The sequence below is a fragment of the Pseudoliparis swirei genome, chromosome 2 (assembly GCF_029220125.1).
Source record: "Pseudoliparis swirei isolate HS2019 ecotype Mariana Trench chromosome 2, NWPU_hadal_v1, whole genome shotgun sequence".
In the NCBI taxonomy this organism is placed as follows: domain Eukaryota; kingdom Metazoa; phylum Chordata; class Actinopteri; order Perciformes; family Liparidae; genus Pseudoliparis; species Pseudoliparis swirei.
In genome coordinates, this window is record NC_079389.1 from 839,554 (window position 1) to 853,808 (window position 14,255).

At 44.0% G+C, this 14,255-nt stretch overlaps 1 protein-coding gene across 3 annotated transcripts in view; it reads left to right on the forward strand.

Moving 5' to 3' along the window:
- Positions 1-14,255, forward strand: part of gli2a (GLI family zinc finger 2a) — a 103,057-nt gene that overhangs the window by 50,339 nt on the left and 38,463 nt on the right. For all 3 annotated transcript variants that reach the window (XM_056432819.1, XM_056432826.1, XM_056432848.1), the window contains one exon: positions 8,067-8,172. In XM_056432819.1, coding sequence (XP_056288794.1) covers positions 8,067-8,172 — 106 coding nt within the window. The remainder of the gene's footprint in view (positions 1-8,066; positions 8,173-14,255) is intronic.

Genomic DNA, 14,255 nt, shown 5'->3' on the forward strand with positions numbered 1-14,255 from the left:
CACGCCCGGCTCATCAGAAATGTGAACATTGCGGAGCATCGAGCAGCTAAAGAGCCTGTGAGATTTCTCGGGAGTTGGTGGAGACCAAAACAGAGATAAATATGATACGTACCTTCGTTAGGTCCCCAGAAACAGAACTCCACATTCTCAGAGTCTATTTGAGGGTCAATGCGTGCCCAATGTTGCTGTCTTGCTCTACCTGTGTTTCAGTACCTGAGAAATGCAAACATGCTCTTATTAGAAAGCTATTTCTGCAGATAAAAGAGCAACAATTAAATTGATCAAATATTCATTCATCGTCATTTAAACCCAGGAACCTTATCAAAACAGCCTCGCCCCCCCCCCCCGCTAGCTTTCACAACTAGCTTGGAGCGCACACTGTCGCTGAATGCTAAACGCACTCCCTGAATGAATAAGAACTCCTTTTTCCTTAAGAAGGGTTGAAGATATGCGTTTGAATCCTCGATGTCAAACGGACGCAGCAGTGAAAACGGGTCAGAAAGATAAAGATGGCAGCAGCGTGTGAATACATTCAGTGGCTAGCATAGCTAATGCTAGCTAATGATGTCATCTGTTAGCTCCACAGGGTTTTTTTAACGTAGAAACGTAATGTTTCAAAAACATCTTTCTCCTTCCGACCTCTCTGGGTAACGAGTGTCACTCTTAGAACATCTGAAACGATGACATCGAGTCTGAGACCCTGGTCTGAGACCTGAGACCCCGGCCCGAGACCCTGGTCTGAGACCCCGGTCCGAGTGATGGTCTCCTCTGGTCTCCGTGTGCAGCACCACGTCCTCCGGACTCACAGGTCCGTTGCTCCGCCTCCCGGCTCCAGCCTCAGCTGCTGCTGACTCATGGTCCCGCGTTGCATCTGAACTCTAAACATCTGATGTCACGGAGCGCTATAAAACAGTTACGAGCTTCCAGCTCTCTTCCCAGCGCCGACTCCAAGCCTCCGGAGAACAACAGCGTGCGTCTTCCCAGCGAGAGTGTTTGATGTTTACTTCACAACAAACACAGACTTTGCACGGCTTCACAGGGACTAATGAACTTCCTGCTCCGGCCATCTCGCGTCCTTACAGGGACCACTGGCCTAATCCACTTACCTTCTGCCCCAGAGCGCCCGATCAATACAACAGATATCATTTTACCCTCCCCGAGGGCCGTGAGAAGCAAAGAGCCACTCCGCGGGGACTTCCTTTCCCAGGCGGCGGCGGTTCCGTGCTCCGCTGTAAGCCGCTAAGCCCGCCGCCGCCATCGCTCGCGGCGCACTGCCCGAGAGGAAGCCGCGTCTTGCCAACTAAACCTGTAGGTTTCATGTTGTGTGTGCAGGATTAGGCTAAACATACACTTTTTATTAATCTTGGGCATACCACTTGCTGCAGTGTGTTTTTGTTTGCGCGTGTGTGTGCGTGTGTGTGTGTTTCAGAAAGTCTGCCGAACCTCAAAGTAACACATTTGTGTTTGTCTCCGTCACTCTTAATGGTTGCTTACTGCAGAACAAATCAGTGTATGTGTGTGTGTGTGTAATTGTGAGTGTGTGTGTGAGTGTGTCTGAGCAAGCACATGAGTGTTTGTGTATAGCCGTTGGCACGGCGCTGTGTAGTTAGGACCCGGGCCAACTTCTTCTGCTGGAATTTCCTGTCTGAATTGAAGCACCCCCACCTCGCCTCCTCCTCTGCTCTTCACCCTCTCTCTCTCTCTCTCTCTCTCTCTCTCTCTCTCAAAGCACGACAAAGGCTTCTTTTCTTTTTTTTTCTCCTCCCAAAATTATTCCTGGCCCGGCCTCTCAGGGCATTATTATGATGGTTGAGTGCTTCCTCCGTGACATGAGCCCACTCCACTCTCCACTCGTGGCCCTGCTCCGGGCTCCGTGTGGACGTAATGAGAGAGAGTGCTTTTCCTTCTCCTGCCTCCGAGGCACGAGACTCCACCGGGCCTTTTGTTAACACGGAACACCTGGCATTGTCTTTAGTGAGAGATCAAACCGGGGCTTTGAGATGAGACGCTGTAAAGGAGGAGATGTGGCAGGATGTTTGGGTTGGGGGGGGGGGGGGGGGCAACAGACATGTTGAGTCTTAAAACAAGTTATGAGAAATCGGAGCAGATATATAGTGGCGGAAACCACCAGTTAAAAGTCCCTGTGGCCCTGGAGTGATTTATGATTTTAAGTTTACGTCAACAACAGTGAGCACGTAACGGTGTGTCGTGTGTTTTAGAAACACGCGTTGTTATATTTGTTGAAATTCTCTTGAAAACAACTTTAAGATCCTGCTTGCTCTTGCTGGTTTCTCCAATTTTACAACCACATATTTAGCATTTTGAGAGTTTTCCATATTTTATCAAATTGGAGCCGTACAGCAAAACACAGCCCCGCATCCGAAAAGGCCAAAACACCAGTAACAGTGTGACCTGTCTAAGTTCATTATTGAGGTTATATAATATATATGAAGTTTCTCGCTCTGCCTTGAAAAGGCAAAGTACCGGTGAGAAGATTCAATTCAATTCAGTTTATTTTATAAAGCCCAATATCACCAACTCCCCTCAGAGGGCTTTACAATCTGTACAGATACGACATCCCTGACCTTTGACCTCACATCGGATCAGGATGAAATGTGTTTCAGGAAGTCGGGTTTGAGCAGTAGATTTCATATCTGATGCCAAAACACTGCAACGGGAACACAACGCTGGGCCCACGCCATCCCCCGTCTCACGTGTCACATTGTGTCGTGTGTTGTGCGCTAACAGTCCTCTGCAGTGTGTTTGGGATGGACCGCCTGAGGCCCGGGGTGAAGTCACCAGAACACCCCCGAAAGGGACGGGCGGTAAATCAAGACGCCGAGCCGTGTGCGCGGTCCGGGCCGCGTACCTGCCGGTCGCTGTCCCTGCAGTCCGGGAAACAATGCACCTGTCTGGGTGATGGAAGGGCCGCTCGGCCCCCGGCGCCCCACATCCGGCCTCTGGGGGTCCCGCTCGGTTATTTCTGTGTGTTTCTGCATGTGGTTCAATAATGGACATCATTTCTTACTGGAACTGAAAACTAGAAAGTCATCTCGCCGTGTGCCATGAACAGTTTTCATATATATCTGATGCTGCACAGGGTTCGTACGGTCATGGAAAACCTGGAAAAAATGTTTATTTCCAGGCCTGGAAAAGTCCTTGAAAAATAAAGTATATGTTTTTAAAAGAAAGACCCTCCAAATATAAGGCGGCATACACTCTCATACTGGCGGCGCAAGTTCTTTTCTTCTTTTTTTGCTGCGAATGAACGCACCATAGCATTTCAGGGAAGTGGTCGGGATAATCCACTATGCCAGGGAAGTGGTCTGGATAATCCACTATGTCAGGGAAGTGGTCGGGATAATCCACTATGCCAGGGAAGTGGTCGGGATAATCCACTATGCCAGGGAAGTGGTCTGGATAATCCACTATGCCAGGGAAGGGGTCAGGATAATCCACTATGCCAGGGAACTGGTCTGGATAATCCACTATATCCCAGGGAAGGGGTCAGGATAATCCACTATGCCAGGGAAGTGGTCTGGATAATCCACTATGCCAGGGAAGTGGTCTGGATAATCCACTATGTCAGGGAAGTGGTCGGGATAATCCACTATGCCAGGGAAGTGGTCTGGATAATCCACTATGCCAGGGAAGGGGTCAGGATAATCCACTATGCCAGGGAACTGGTCTGGATAATCCACTATGCCAGGGAAGTGGTCAGGATAATCCACTATATCCCAGGGAAGGGGTCAGGATAATCCACTATGCCAGAGAAGGCGTCAGGATAATCCACTATGAATGGGAAGTGTAGATTTAACCACCCTTGGCTACATATGGAAAAGTACATGGTCATAGAAATTTGGTCTAATGTCCTGGAAATCCATTGATCAACATGTGTATGAACCCTGGACAGGTGTCAGGATATACACTCCCCCCCCCCCCCCACCAGAGATGTGCCAGGCAGGGGGGCACCTCTCAGACAAAAGCCCCGAGCTTCTGTCTCCCCTTGTGAAACAAAGCTCCAGCTCCTTTCTCCAGCTCATTTACCGGAGCCTCTCTCTCTTCGTGACGCACAAGTCGACTCGGCATCGGATGCCCGACCTCGCGCACAAAGGCGAGGGAGGGTCTCTGGCTGAGGTCTTCATAGGAACACACCTCCCCTTGGCCTTCTGAGATGAGGAACGCACCAGATGGACTTTTACAGGGTTCCTATGGTCATGGAAGACCTGGAAACGGCATGGAATTTTAAAATGTTTAATTCCAGGCATGGAAAAGTCCTGGGGAAATAAAAATCCCCAAAGTTTTGGCAAAGTCATGGAAATTAGTTATATTAATATGTTTATTTACGCTGAGTTTTACATAATGAATATGCTTTTAAAAGAATGACGCTCTTAATATATGCCGTCCTACGCTCTTTCATACTCGCAGCGCACATTTTTCGCGCTGCAAGTGAACGCACCGTAAGTAAAAAGACATACCTGTTTATTCTTTTAATCAAACTATTGTCTCTCATTCATTTCTGTAGTTTAAGGTTATGAACTGTATGCGTAGGAATTCTCATTGTTAGTTTAAATACGACATCTTCTCACTTTCACAAAATGTTTGGTCATGGAAATTCAGTTTAATGTCCTGGAAAAGTCCTGGACACCCATCAGCATGTAAAGTAGTAGTAAACTGGATTTTACGGTCAGTTTTTGACTATTTTCTCACAACTTTAGTACTAAAATCTTATCTTAGTAAGACGCATCTTCAGCAAACGTCATAATGACAGTGTTTCCAAAAGGAAAAAGAAGGTAATTGCTCCACACCAATCAAATGGCTCAGGCGCCCCGAGGGAAGCTCCTCATGTAATCCCATCTGAACGAACACAGAGCGAGACGCGACAGCGTCATGACGACGACCTCATCCAGCAACAAAAGGCCCAGCTGGGGTTAAGTAGCAGTAATGTCTGTCTTTGTAATTGTCACCACCTAAAAACAACATGCAGCGCTCTGGTAGCCCGGAGGCCACAGGTTCCTGTTGCACCTTGTCTGCTCGTGGCCCTGAAGGCAGCACGCACACGGAGGTGTTTAGAATATGCAGATCTGGACACGAGCATCCACAGAATGTTATAATTGCTGGATTTGTAAACACTTGTAAGCTCCGGAGGCAAATTCTGTGTTTCCAAAACATGAAGTGTCATGAAGTAAAACATATAGAACGAGGTATTCAATTTCAATTCAATTCAGTTTATTTGTGTAGCCCATTTTCACAAATTACAAATTTGTCTCAGAGTGCTTTACAATCTGTACACATAGACATCCCTGACCTTTGACCTCACATCGGATCAGGAACAACTCCCAAATAACCCTTCAGGGGGGAAAAAGGGAAGAAACCTTCAGGAGAGCAACAGAGGAGGATCCCTCTCCAGGATGGACAGAACAATAGATGTAATGTGTATAGAAGGACAGATTTAGAGTTTAAATACATTCAATGAATATGACAGAGTGTATGAATAGTTGGTAGCAGGAATTCCACGACCCAGACCTCGATGCTCCATCAGGCAGATGGGATCTATGCCGTCTCATAGGGTCCGATGACCTTATGAGACGTGAAGTCAAAAGGACTCCGGGGAGAAAGCAGAGTTAGTAACGTGTGATGGAGAGATGAAAATTCATCCATAAGGAGAGAGAGAAGAGGAGAGAGGTGCTCAGTGTATCCTAAGCGTCCCCCAGCAGCTATAAGCCTACAGCAGCATCTCTAGGTCTGGACCAGGTGACCCTGGTTCAGGTCTAACTATAAGACCATCAAGAGGAAAGTCTTCAGTCTACATGAGGTGACTGTGTCTGCCTCCAGGACTGAAGGTGGAGCTGGTTCCATAATAGAGGAGCATGATACCTGAAGGCTCTGGCTCCATCCTACTTTTGTCTGATTTATGTTTAAATCTGCAGACCACTGCCTAATAGACTTATTATTGTCATTTGTATGGCAATAATAAGTCTATTATTATTGTTATTTCACAAGTTTCAAAAAGTGACCCCAATTTAATTTTAAATGCCACTGGATTACAAAAAATATGTAAATATCTATATATATTATATTAGAGTGGTCTCGACTCTCCTCCAATAATATGAAGTCAAAACGTGCTCAATGTTAACCGCTCTTTATCTTTAATACAGTATTTATTTATTTTTATTGACTAATTGTTTTAATTCGCTTCCTTTTTAATTTGTTCATCACCATTTGAAATACAATTAATGTAAAGCTGCAACGAACGATTATTTTAATAATGGATTAATCCGACGATTATTCTGTAGATTAATCGATGAATAATAAAACAATGTTTTCCTCACCCCTTCATCGCGTTCTTTATACTCCAACATCTCCGCCTCTTATTGGGTGGCGTGGTAACACAACGACACAACGAATCGATGATGAAATTAGTTGCCAACTATTTTAATAATCGATTTGATCGATTCGTTGTTGCAGCCCCAGATTGATGAAACCGTTCCCGCCCATTTCCTGTTTCACCTGGTGGCTGATTGGGCAGATCGTTAATGTGAAGAATGAGGAAGACAGGAAACATGTGTATTTAGCTTTTTGTCTTTTCACTTCTGGCGTCATATTGGCGTCACATTGGTGTGAAGAGGCCCGTGTTGTCGTCAGTGGGCCTCTCTCTCTCTCCGGTGGAGATAATGATCTGCTCTCGCTGAACTCTGACCTTTGACCCCGGTGGTCTCTGCTCCCGGGTCAGCTCAGGTTCACTGGACCGGACAGCCAAAGAATCCTAAGGGCAGCTAGAGATCATCTCAAGGGAGCTGCATCTCATTATGCTCACACACACACACACACACACACACACACACACACACACACACACACACACACACACACACACACACACACCATCACACCATCACACATGTGGAACTTTAACATACTGGACAGCATGACTTCAGTCTATGATTACAGCTCCTCCTCTCCTCCTCTCCCCTCTTCCCCTCCTCCCCTCCTCCCCTCCTCTCCTCCTCTCCCCCTCTCCTCTTCTCACCCTCCTCTCCTCCAATCAAGACAACAGAATGTCCTCCTCTACTCCTCCTCTCCTCCTCTCCTCCTCTCCTCCTCCTCTCCCCTCCTCTCGTCCTCTCCCCCTCCTCTCCTCTCCTCCCACTCCTCTCATCCTCTCCTCCTCTCCTCCAATCAAGACAACAGAATGTCCTCCTCTCCTCTTCTCCCTCTCCTCTTCTCCCTCTCCTCTCCTCCTCTCCTCCTCTCCTCCAATCAAGACAGCAGAGTTCCTCCTCGTTGTGATCGTGTAATTAATGAAGGTCGGCTGTGTTATCCTAATGAGACTTCCCTCCGGCCATCGGACCCTTTATAGCAGGAACTGGTGGATGTGTGTATTCTTTGTCTGACACATAAACTCCTTCATTGTTGTGTGAACCCTGCAGTGGTCTCAGTGGAGAGAGAGAGAGAGAGAGAGAGAGAGAGAGAGAGAGAGACATTAATGAACACGGCTCCGACAGGGGAGAAGGTTTCAATTACTGCTGGATTACAGGAACTGTAAACGGAGACAATTGCATCTCCCGCTGCGTTGCCGGCGTGACTCAGGGCCGCCGTCGGCCCGATGTTCCTTCAGCGCGACGCCTCTTCTGTAATGTGTCATCGCTTTTGTGTCACTGTGTTACAGGGTTCGTACGGTCATTGAAAACCTGGAAAAGTCATGGAATTTTAAAAGTCATTTCCAGGCCTGGAAAAGTCATGTAAAAAACTTAAATCATCAAAGTTTTGGAAAAGTCATGGAAATTTGTTATAATCACATGTTCATTTACGCCGAGTTTGAAATAATTAATATGTTTTTTAAAGAAAGACGCTCAAAATATAAGCCGGCGATAGCTCTCAATACGCAACATTTTCTACATTTTTCATGTTTATACCGAGATTTCAGTTTGGTCATGGAAATTTGGTTTAAAGTCATGGACAAGTTCTGGAAAAGTCCTGGAAATCCATTGGTCAAAATGTGTAAGAACCCTGATGTTATTATTATTATTATTGACGTGTGACCGCTCTCCCTCTCTCTCTCACAGGTCCACACCACCTCTTCCCCACGTTCCACACGCCCATCCCCATCGACATGAGGCACCACGAGGGGCGGTACCATTACGAGCCACACCCACTCCACGCCATGCACGGGTGAGCCTCGTCAGAGTGTGACTTTAATAATCGAGATGGCATCCAGTGTATGTCTTCCATAACATGACTTCTGTCCACCCTGGAGAGGGATGCTCCTCTGGGGCTCTCCTGAAGGGTTCTGACCTTTTTACCCCTGAACGGGTTTTTAATATAACTTAGGACTTCCTGATCCGATGTGAGGTCAAAGGTCAGGGATGTCGTATGTGTACAGATTGTAAGGGGGATTCGTAATTTGTGATTTCAGGCTATATAAAATAAACTGAATATAATTGAATAACACAGTGACCCTCCAGCTGATAGAATAGTCGCTCTCAGTACCATCAGCACCTTAGTGACGCTTCAGACCGCCCACAGTCAAAGTAATCATGTGTGTGGCGTGACACAAACATGTTCTCCATGTTCGGCACATGAAGGTGGGTTATGAACCATGATGGTCAACATGCCTGCAGCTCTTCTCATGTAACCAAACACTATTCAAGGTGTTTTTCAAAGTGTAGTGGAGATCCCAACTGGAGCAACAAACCAACCTTCTGTCTGAGCTTCGTGGACAGAGACACGCTCAAGCACACCAAGGCCAGACACCATGCGCAGAGCAAGAGGGAGACTGAGATAAAAGCCCCACAATGCATCACAGCGTAGACACGTCCTCCTCTGTCTCCGGGAGAAGAGCTGAGATAACAGACAATGATGGAAGAAGTACGAGGATTTCACCGGCCCTTGACTGCGTCGCTCCCGGTGGTAGCGGTAGTGTTTCCCTATATATATATATATATATATATATATATATATTTGTATATATATATATATATACATATATATATATTTATTTATAATACATATATATTTATTATATTTATTATATATATATATGTATTAGATATATTTATATAATTATTAGATATATTTATATATTTATTAGATATATTTATTTTGTATGTATTTATTTCTTACATACATACAAGACTGTCTCAGAAAATTAGAATATTGTGATAAAGTTCTTTATTTTCTGTAATGCAATTAAAAAAACAAAAATGTCATGCATTCTGGATTCATTACAAATCAACTGAAATATTGCAAGCCTTTTATACTTTTAATATTGCTGATTATGGCTTACAGCTTAAGAAAACTCTAAAATCCTATCTCATAAAATTTTAATATTTCCTCAGACCAAGTAAAAAAAGATTTATAACAGCTGAGTGTTTGTCAAGGCTCAGGAAACCCTTGCAGGTGTTTCGAGTTAATTAGACAATTCAAGTGATTTGTTTAATACCCTACTAGTATACTTTTTCATGATATTCTAATATTTAGAGATAGGATATTTGAGTTTTCTTAAGCTGTAAGCCATAATCAGCAATAAATCAGAATAAAAGGCTTGCAATATTTCAGTTGATTTGTAATGAATCCAGAATGCATGACATTTTTGTTTTTTAAATTGCATTACAGAAAATAAAGAACTTCATCACAATATTCTAATTTTCTGAGACAGTCCTGTATATATATTATATATTTATATAATAAATCTATATAATTAAAACAAATACACTACCATTCAAAATTTATTATTTGGGAGTTTTTCCTGGTCCGATGCGAGGTTTTGGGGCAGGGATGTCTATGTGTACAGATTGTAAAGCACTCCGAGACAAATTTGTAATTTGTGAAATTGGGCTATACAAATAAACTGTATTGAATTGAATTGAAAAGTTTGGGGTCATCTAGACAATTTTGTGTCTTCCATGAAAACTCACTTTTTTTTATCAAATGAATCGAAAATGTAATAGAAAATATAGTCAAGACATTGACAAGGTTAGAAATAATGATTAATATTTGAAGTATTAATTGTGTTCTTCAAACTTCAAGCTCAAAGGAAGGCCAGTTGTATAGCTTATATCACCAGCATAACTGTTTTCAGCTGTGCTAACTTAATTGCACAAGGGTTTTCTAATCAGATATTAGTCTTCTAAAGCGATTAGCAAACACAATGTACCATTAGAACACTGGAGTGATAGTTGATGGAAATGGGCCTCTATACACCTATGGAGATATTTCATTAGAAACCAGACGTTTCCACCTAGAATAGTCATTTACCACATTAACAATGGATAGTGTGTATTTTTGATTCATGTTATCTTTATTGAAAAAACAGTGCTTTTCTTTGAAAAATAAAGACATTTCTTAGTGACCCCAAACTTTTGAACGGAAGTGTATATATATATATATACATATATATATATATATATATATATTTATTTATAATACATATATATTTAGTATATTTATTATATATATATATTAGATATATTTATATAATTATTAGATATATTTATATATTTATTAGATATATTTATTATGTATGTATTTATTTCTTACATACATATATATATTATATATTTATATAATAAATCTATATAATTAAAACAAATACAGTATATAGTAAATATATATATGTATATATTTATTATATATAACATATATATAATAAATAAATATATGTATATATATTTATTATATAGACTATATATATATATATATAGTCTTTCTATAAAACCTATTTAATTTCTAAAAAGCATTCCATTTCATATCAGAAGTGAGAGTTTATCTGAGTTTAAGTAGTCTCTTTGTGTGCGTGGATTTGAAACTCGCATCCTAAGCTGACCTACAAAGAAACACCAACTTATCTTCTGACTTCATTAGCATAAAGGTCTGGGCCTCCGAACATCGCCAGGCCTCCGTTTGCTTATCTGAGATGTTGGAACCCAGGAAGCAAACGCAGGAGTAAGATCAATATGGGTTTAGTGAGAACTGCGCTGTTGCATTCAGCGAGATCAGGTGATACACGGCGGAGGCAGAGCGATCCATCACCTGCACAGGGAGGAGGAACATCGCGGCGGCGCGCCCGGTTTGGTTGTGATTAATGTGACGGAGCGCTCCCGCTAATTCATCAACACCTCGATCTCTCTGTCACGCGCCAAACTCACCTAATTACCGCTGTCCCGGCGAAGTGGAGCAGGGCGCCGGGCGCTCGGCGGCTGGGCGCCGCGTCTCGGGGTTGTGCTTCCCGTCTGACTGGGAGGCTTCGGGTGTCGCTCAGAGGGCCGAGGCGACGGCAGCTCGGAGCCCACGTGGAACTCATCGCCTCCTGGCTGTTACGCGTCTCCTCAACATGTGCTCGAGTCATTTATCTGGAATACAAGTCGTTGGATTTGTTTTGGCCGTAGTCCGAGTCACGCTGGGCAGTTTTAATGCGGCGGAAGCAGAATTCCTGTCTTTTTACCTTCGCATTGAAAATGCGGAAGCTTATGTTTTGATCGCCGTGTATTTGCATGCGTGCGTGCGTGTTATTCGCATAAGTCAAAAAGCGTTAAACCGAATCGCATGAAATTTGGTGGGATGATTGGTTATTATCCGGGGACCATTTGATTAGATTTTGGGATCGATCGGGTCAAAGGTCAAGGTCAAGGTCATGAAAAGGTCAAAATCTTCTTTGAATTGCATGAAATTTGGTGGGATGATTGGTTATTATCCGGGGACCATTTGATTAGATTTTGGGATTGATCGGGTCAAAGGTCAAGGTCATGAAAAGGTCAACATCTTCTTTTTACCATAGCGCGGTCAATTTCTATCCAATTGGCATGCAACTAATGCCAACATGATCATAATCCAATGCCCAATCTTGTGATATGCGAAGGTATGCGCTCTACCGAGTGCCACTTCTAGTTTTTCTCTGCCGTGAGGCTGTTGATGTTTTAATTGAGGTGTTAGTTGGATTGCCTGAGGCCCTTTCAAGCCTTCTCTTTTGTAAAAGAGGTTGACAGATGTATTTGCATATAGAGCATTTTAATGTTCCATCTTTACTCGGACGTGATACAGGAAGTAGCGACCTGCGTCTCACAGCCGTCCGAGAGAAGACGCATGCCAGGCAGTCCCATGGGACGTCAGTAGAACATGAACTTACAGGAGAGAAGAGCTCTTTATAATATTCTAGTCGGGCATCTTCTGTGCAAAGCCACAAGCCGAGGAAAAGCCCGCCGCGGTGCCAGTACGTTGGCGCGGCTAATTAGCGATCCGACATCCAGCCTCCCCGTTCCCGGAAACCTCAACGGAGACGCGAGGGATGAGAAAAACAGATCCCCCGCTCATTCCACAGCCCGTATTTATGCTTTTTGGGAAGCAAATTGCAGCGCTGAGAAGTAGAAATGTGGCCCAAGGTCTCCGTGTGGCAGGGCCGAGGCCCCGCACACTCACACGTGCGGTCCGACGCGCCGCTCAAGGCCCACAGCGCGGAATGTGTTGATCAAACACAGTTCACAGATCAGCCGTCCGGGCCCGGGCGCTTTGGTCTGGGAGAGTAACATGGCGTTGTGGGGGGGGGGGGGGGGGATCTCGGGGCCCGTCGGTCAGCGGTTTGCGACGTTGTTGCTTGTCGTCACGGCTCATGTTTTAAATTCTGGACGCTCCCCCTGAGCGACAGCCAGGAATGTGCTGCTGGGGGGGGGGGGGGGGGGGCAGGCACAGGAGTCATGGAAAACCTGGAAAAGTCCTTGAAATGACAACAATTTTTTTTTTTAAGGGCTGGAAAAGTCCTGGAAAAAAACTAAATCCCAAAAGTTTTCAAAAAGTCATGAAAATGTTCATTTGCACAGTTTGATTAAAATAATAAACATTTATATACACATTTATTCTTTAAGTCAAACTATTGTCTCTCATTCATTTGTGTCATTTATTGGTTATACTTGTGTATACACGGAGATTTCACTAAATGTTTGGTCGTGGAAATTTGGTTTAAAGTCCTTGAAACTCTCGTGTCTGAACCCGGCCTCGAGTCGTCCTCCACCAGGTGAACCGGCTGAGGAGGAGTCCGCCGAGCCCTGAGGGTTTGACCCCGTTTAAAATGTCCTCACTGCAGCGCGGTACTGATGGACCCACCGAGAGCAGGCAGGGACCAACAGCCACGACCAGGGCATGTGGTCTCCCTCTCTCTCTCTCTCTCTCCCTCTCTCTCGGCTCGGCTACTTACTGCTACCTGCCGGACCGGACTGTTACCTGCGGCCTCCTGACGGGCAACAGCAGTTCATTCCGTCTTATTATCAAGACCTCATACACACCCCTGGTGGTGTGAGTGAGTAAGTGCAGCTGGAGGGATGTGTGCGGACACGCTGGTTTGCTATGGGCTCAAACAAATAACTTGTGTTGGCGTACGCAGGGTTAAAGTGAAGTGTGCTGACTGATTCTGGGAGGTGGGAGGTGGAGCGGGGGCGTGTTGATGATCATGGCTCTACTTTCAAAGCGAGTTCACACTTGCATTTCTCGTTATATTTTTCTCCTTTAGCAAAGCACTTAAAACACGCCGAGGGTTTACATATCACAACGTCGGGAGGCCTCTTCATTCTCATCGCGTTTGAATGATCTTTGGTTGTTGTTGGCGACACTGGGAGGCGTTGCCCATGGAGACGAGGCTCGCTGCAGTGTAGCCATTGAGCTCCATATTGTTGTTCACACGCGTCAATGAGCCACATGCATCAAATCCCTCATGAGAGCACGGCATGTGGGTTGAAGAGGAAATGTAACTATACTTTTATGAGTAGAGGGTTCGTACGGTCATGGAAAACCTGGAAAAGTCATGGAATTTATAAATGTAAATTTCCAGGCCTGGAAAAGTCCTTGAAAAAAATGTATTTCCAAAAAGTCATGTAAATGTGTTCCATTCATATGTTCATTTACGCAGTTTGATTAAAAGAATACACATTTATATACATATGTATTCTTTTAATCAAACTATTGTCTCATTTGTGTCACTCGTGTATACACCGAGATTTCACTCAATGTTTGGTCTTATCTATATTGCCTGTACTAGGTATGTACACACACAAAATCAATAAATATCATTTTGAATTATAAAAAAAACTAAGAAATAAGTTATAATTGTTAATGGGTTTATAACCACAAAGAAATAGGAAAAAAGGTGATTGTCTGATTTATGTTTTCTCTAAAAAAAAACTTTGAATCTTAGACTACTGACTGATAGTCTTATTATTGCCATTTTTATGACAATTGCTCATATACTGTAACCCTAAATAAGTAAATTT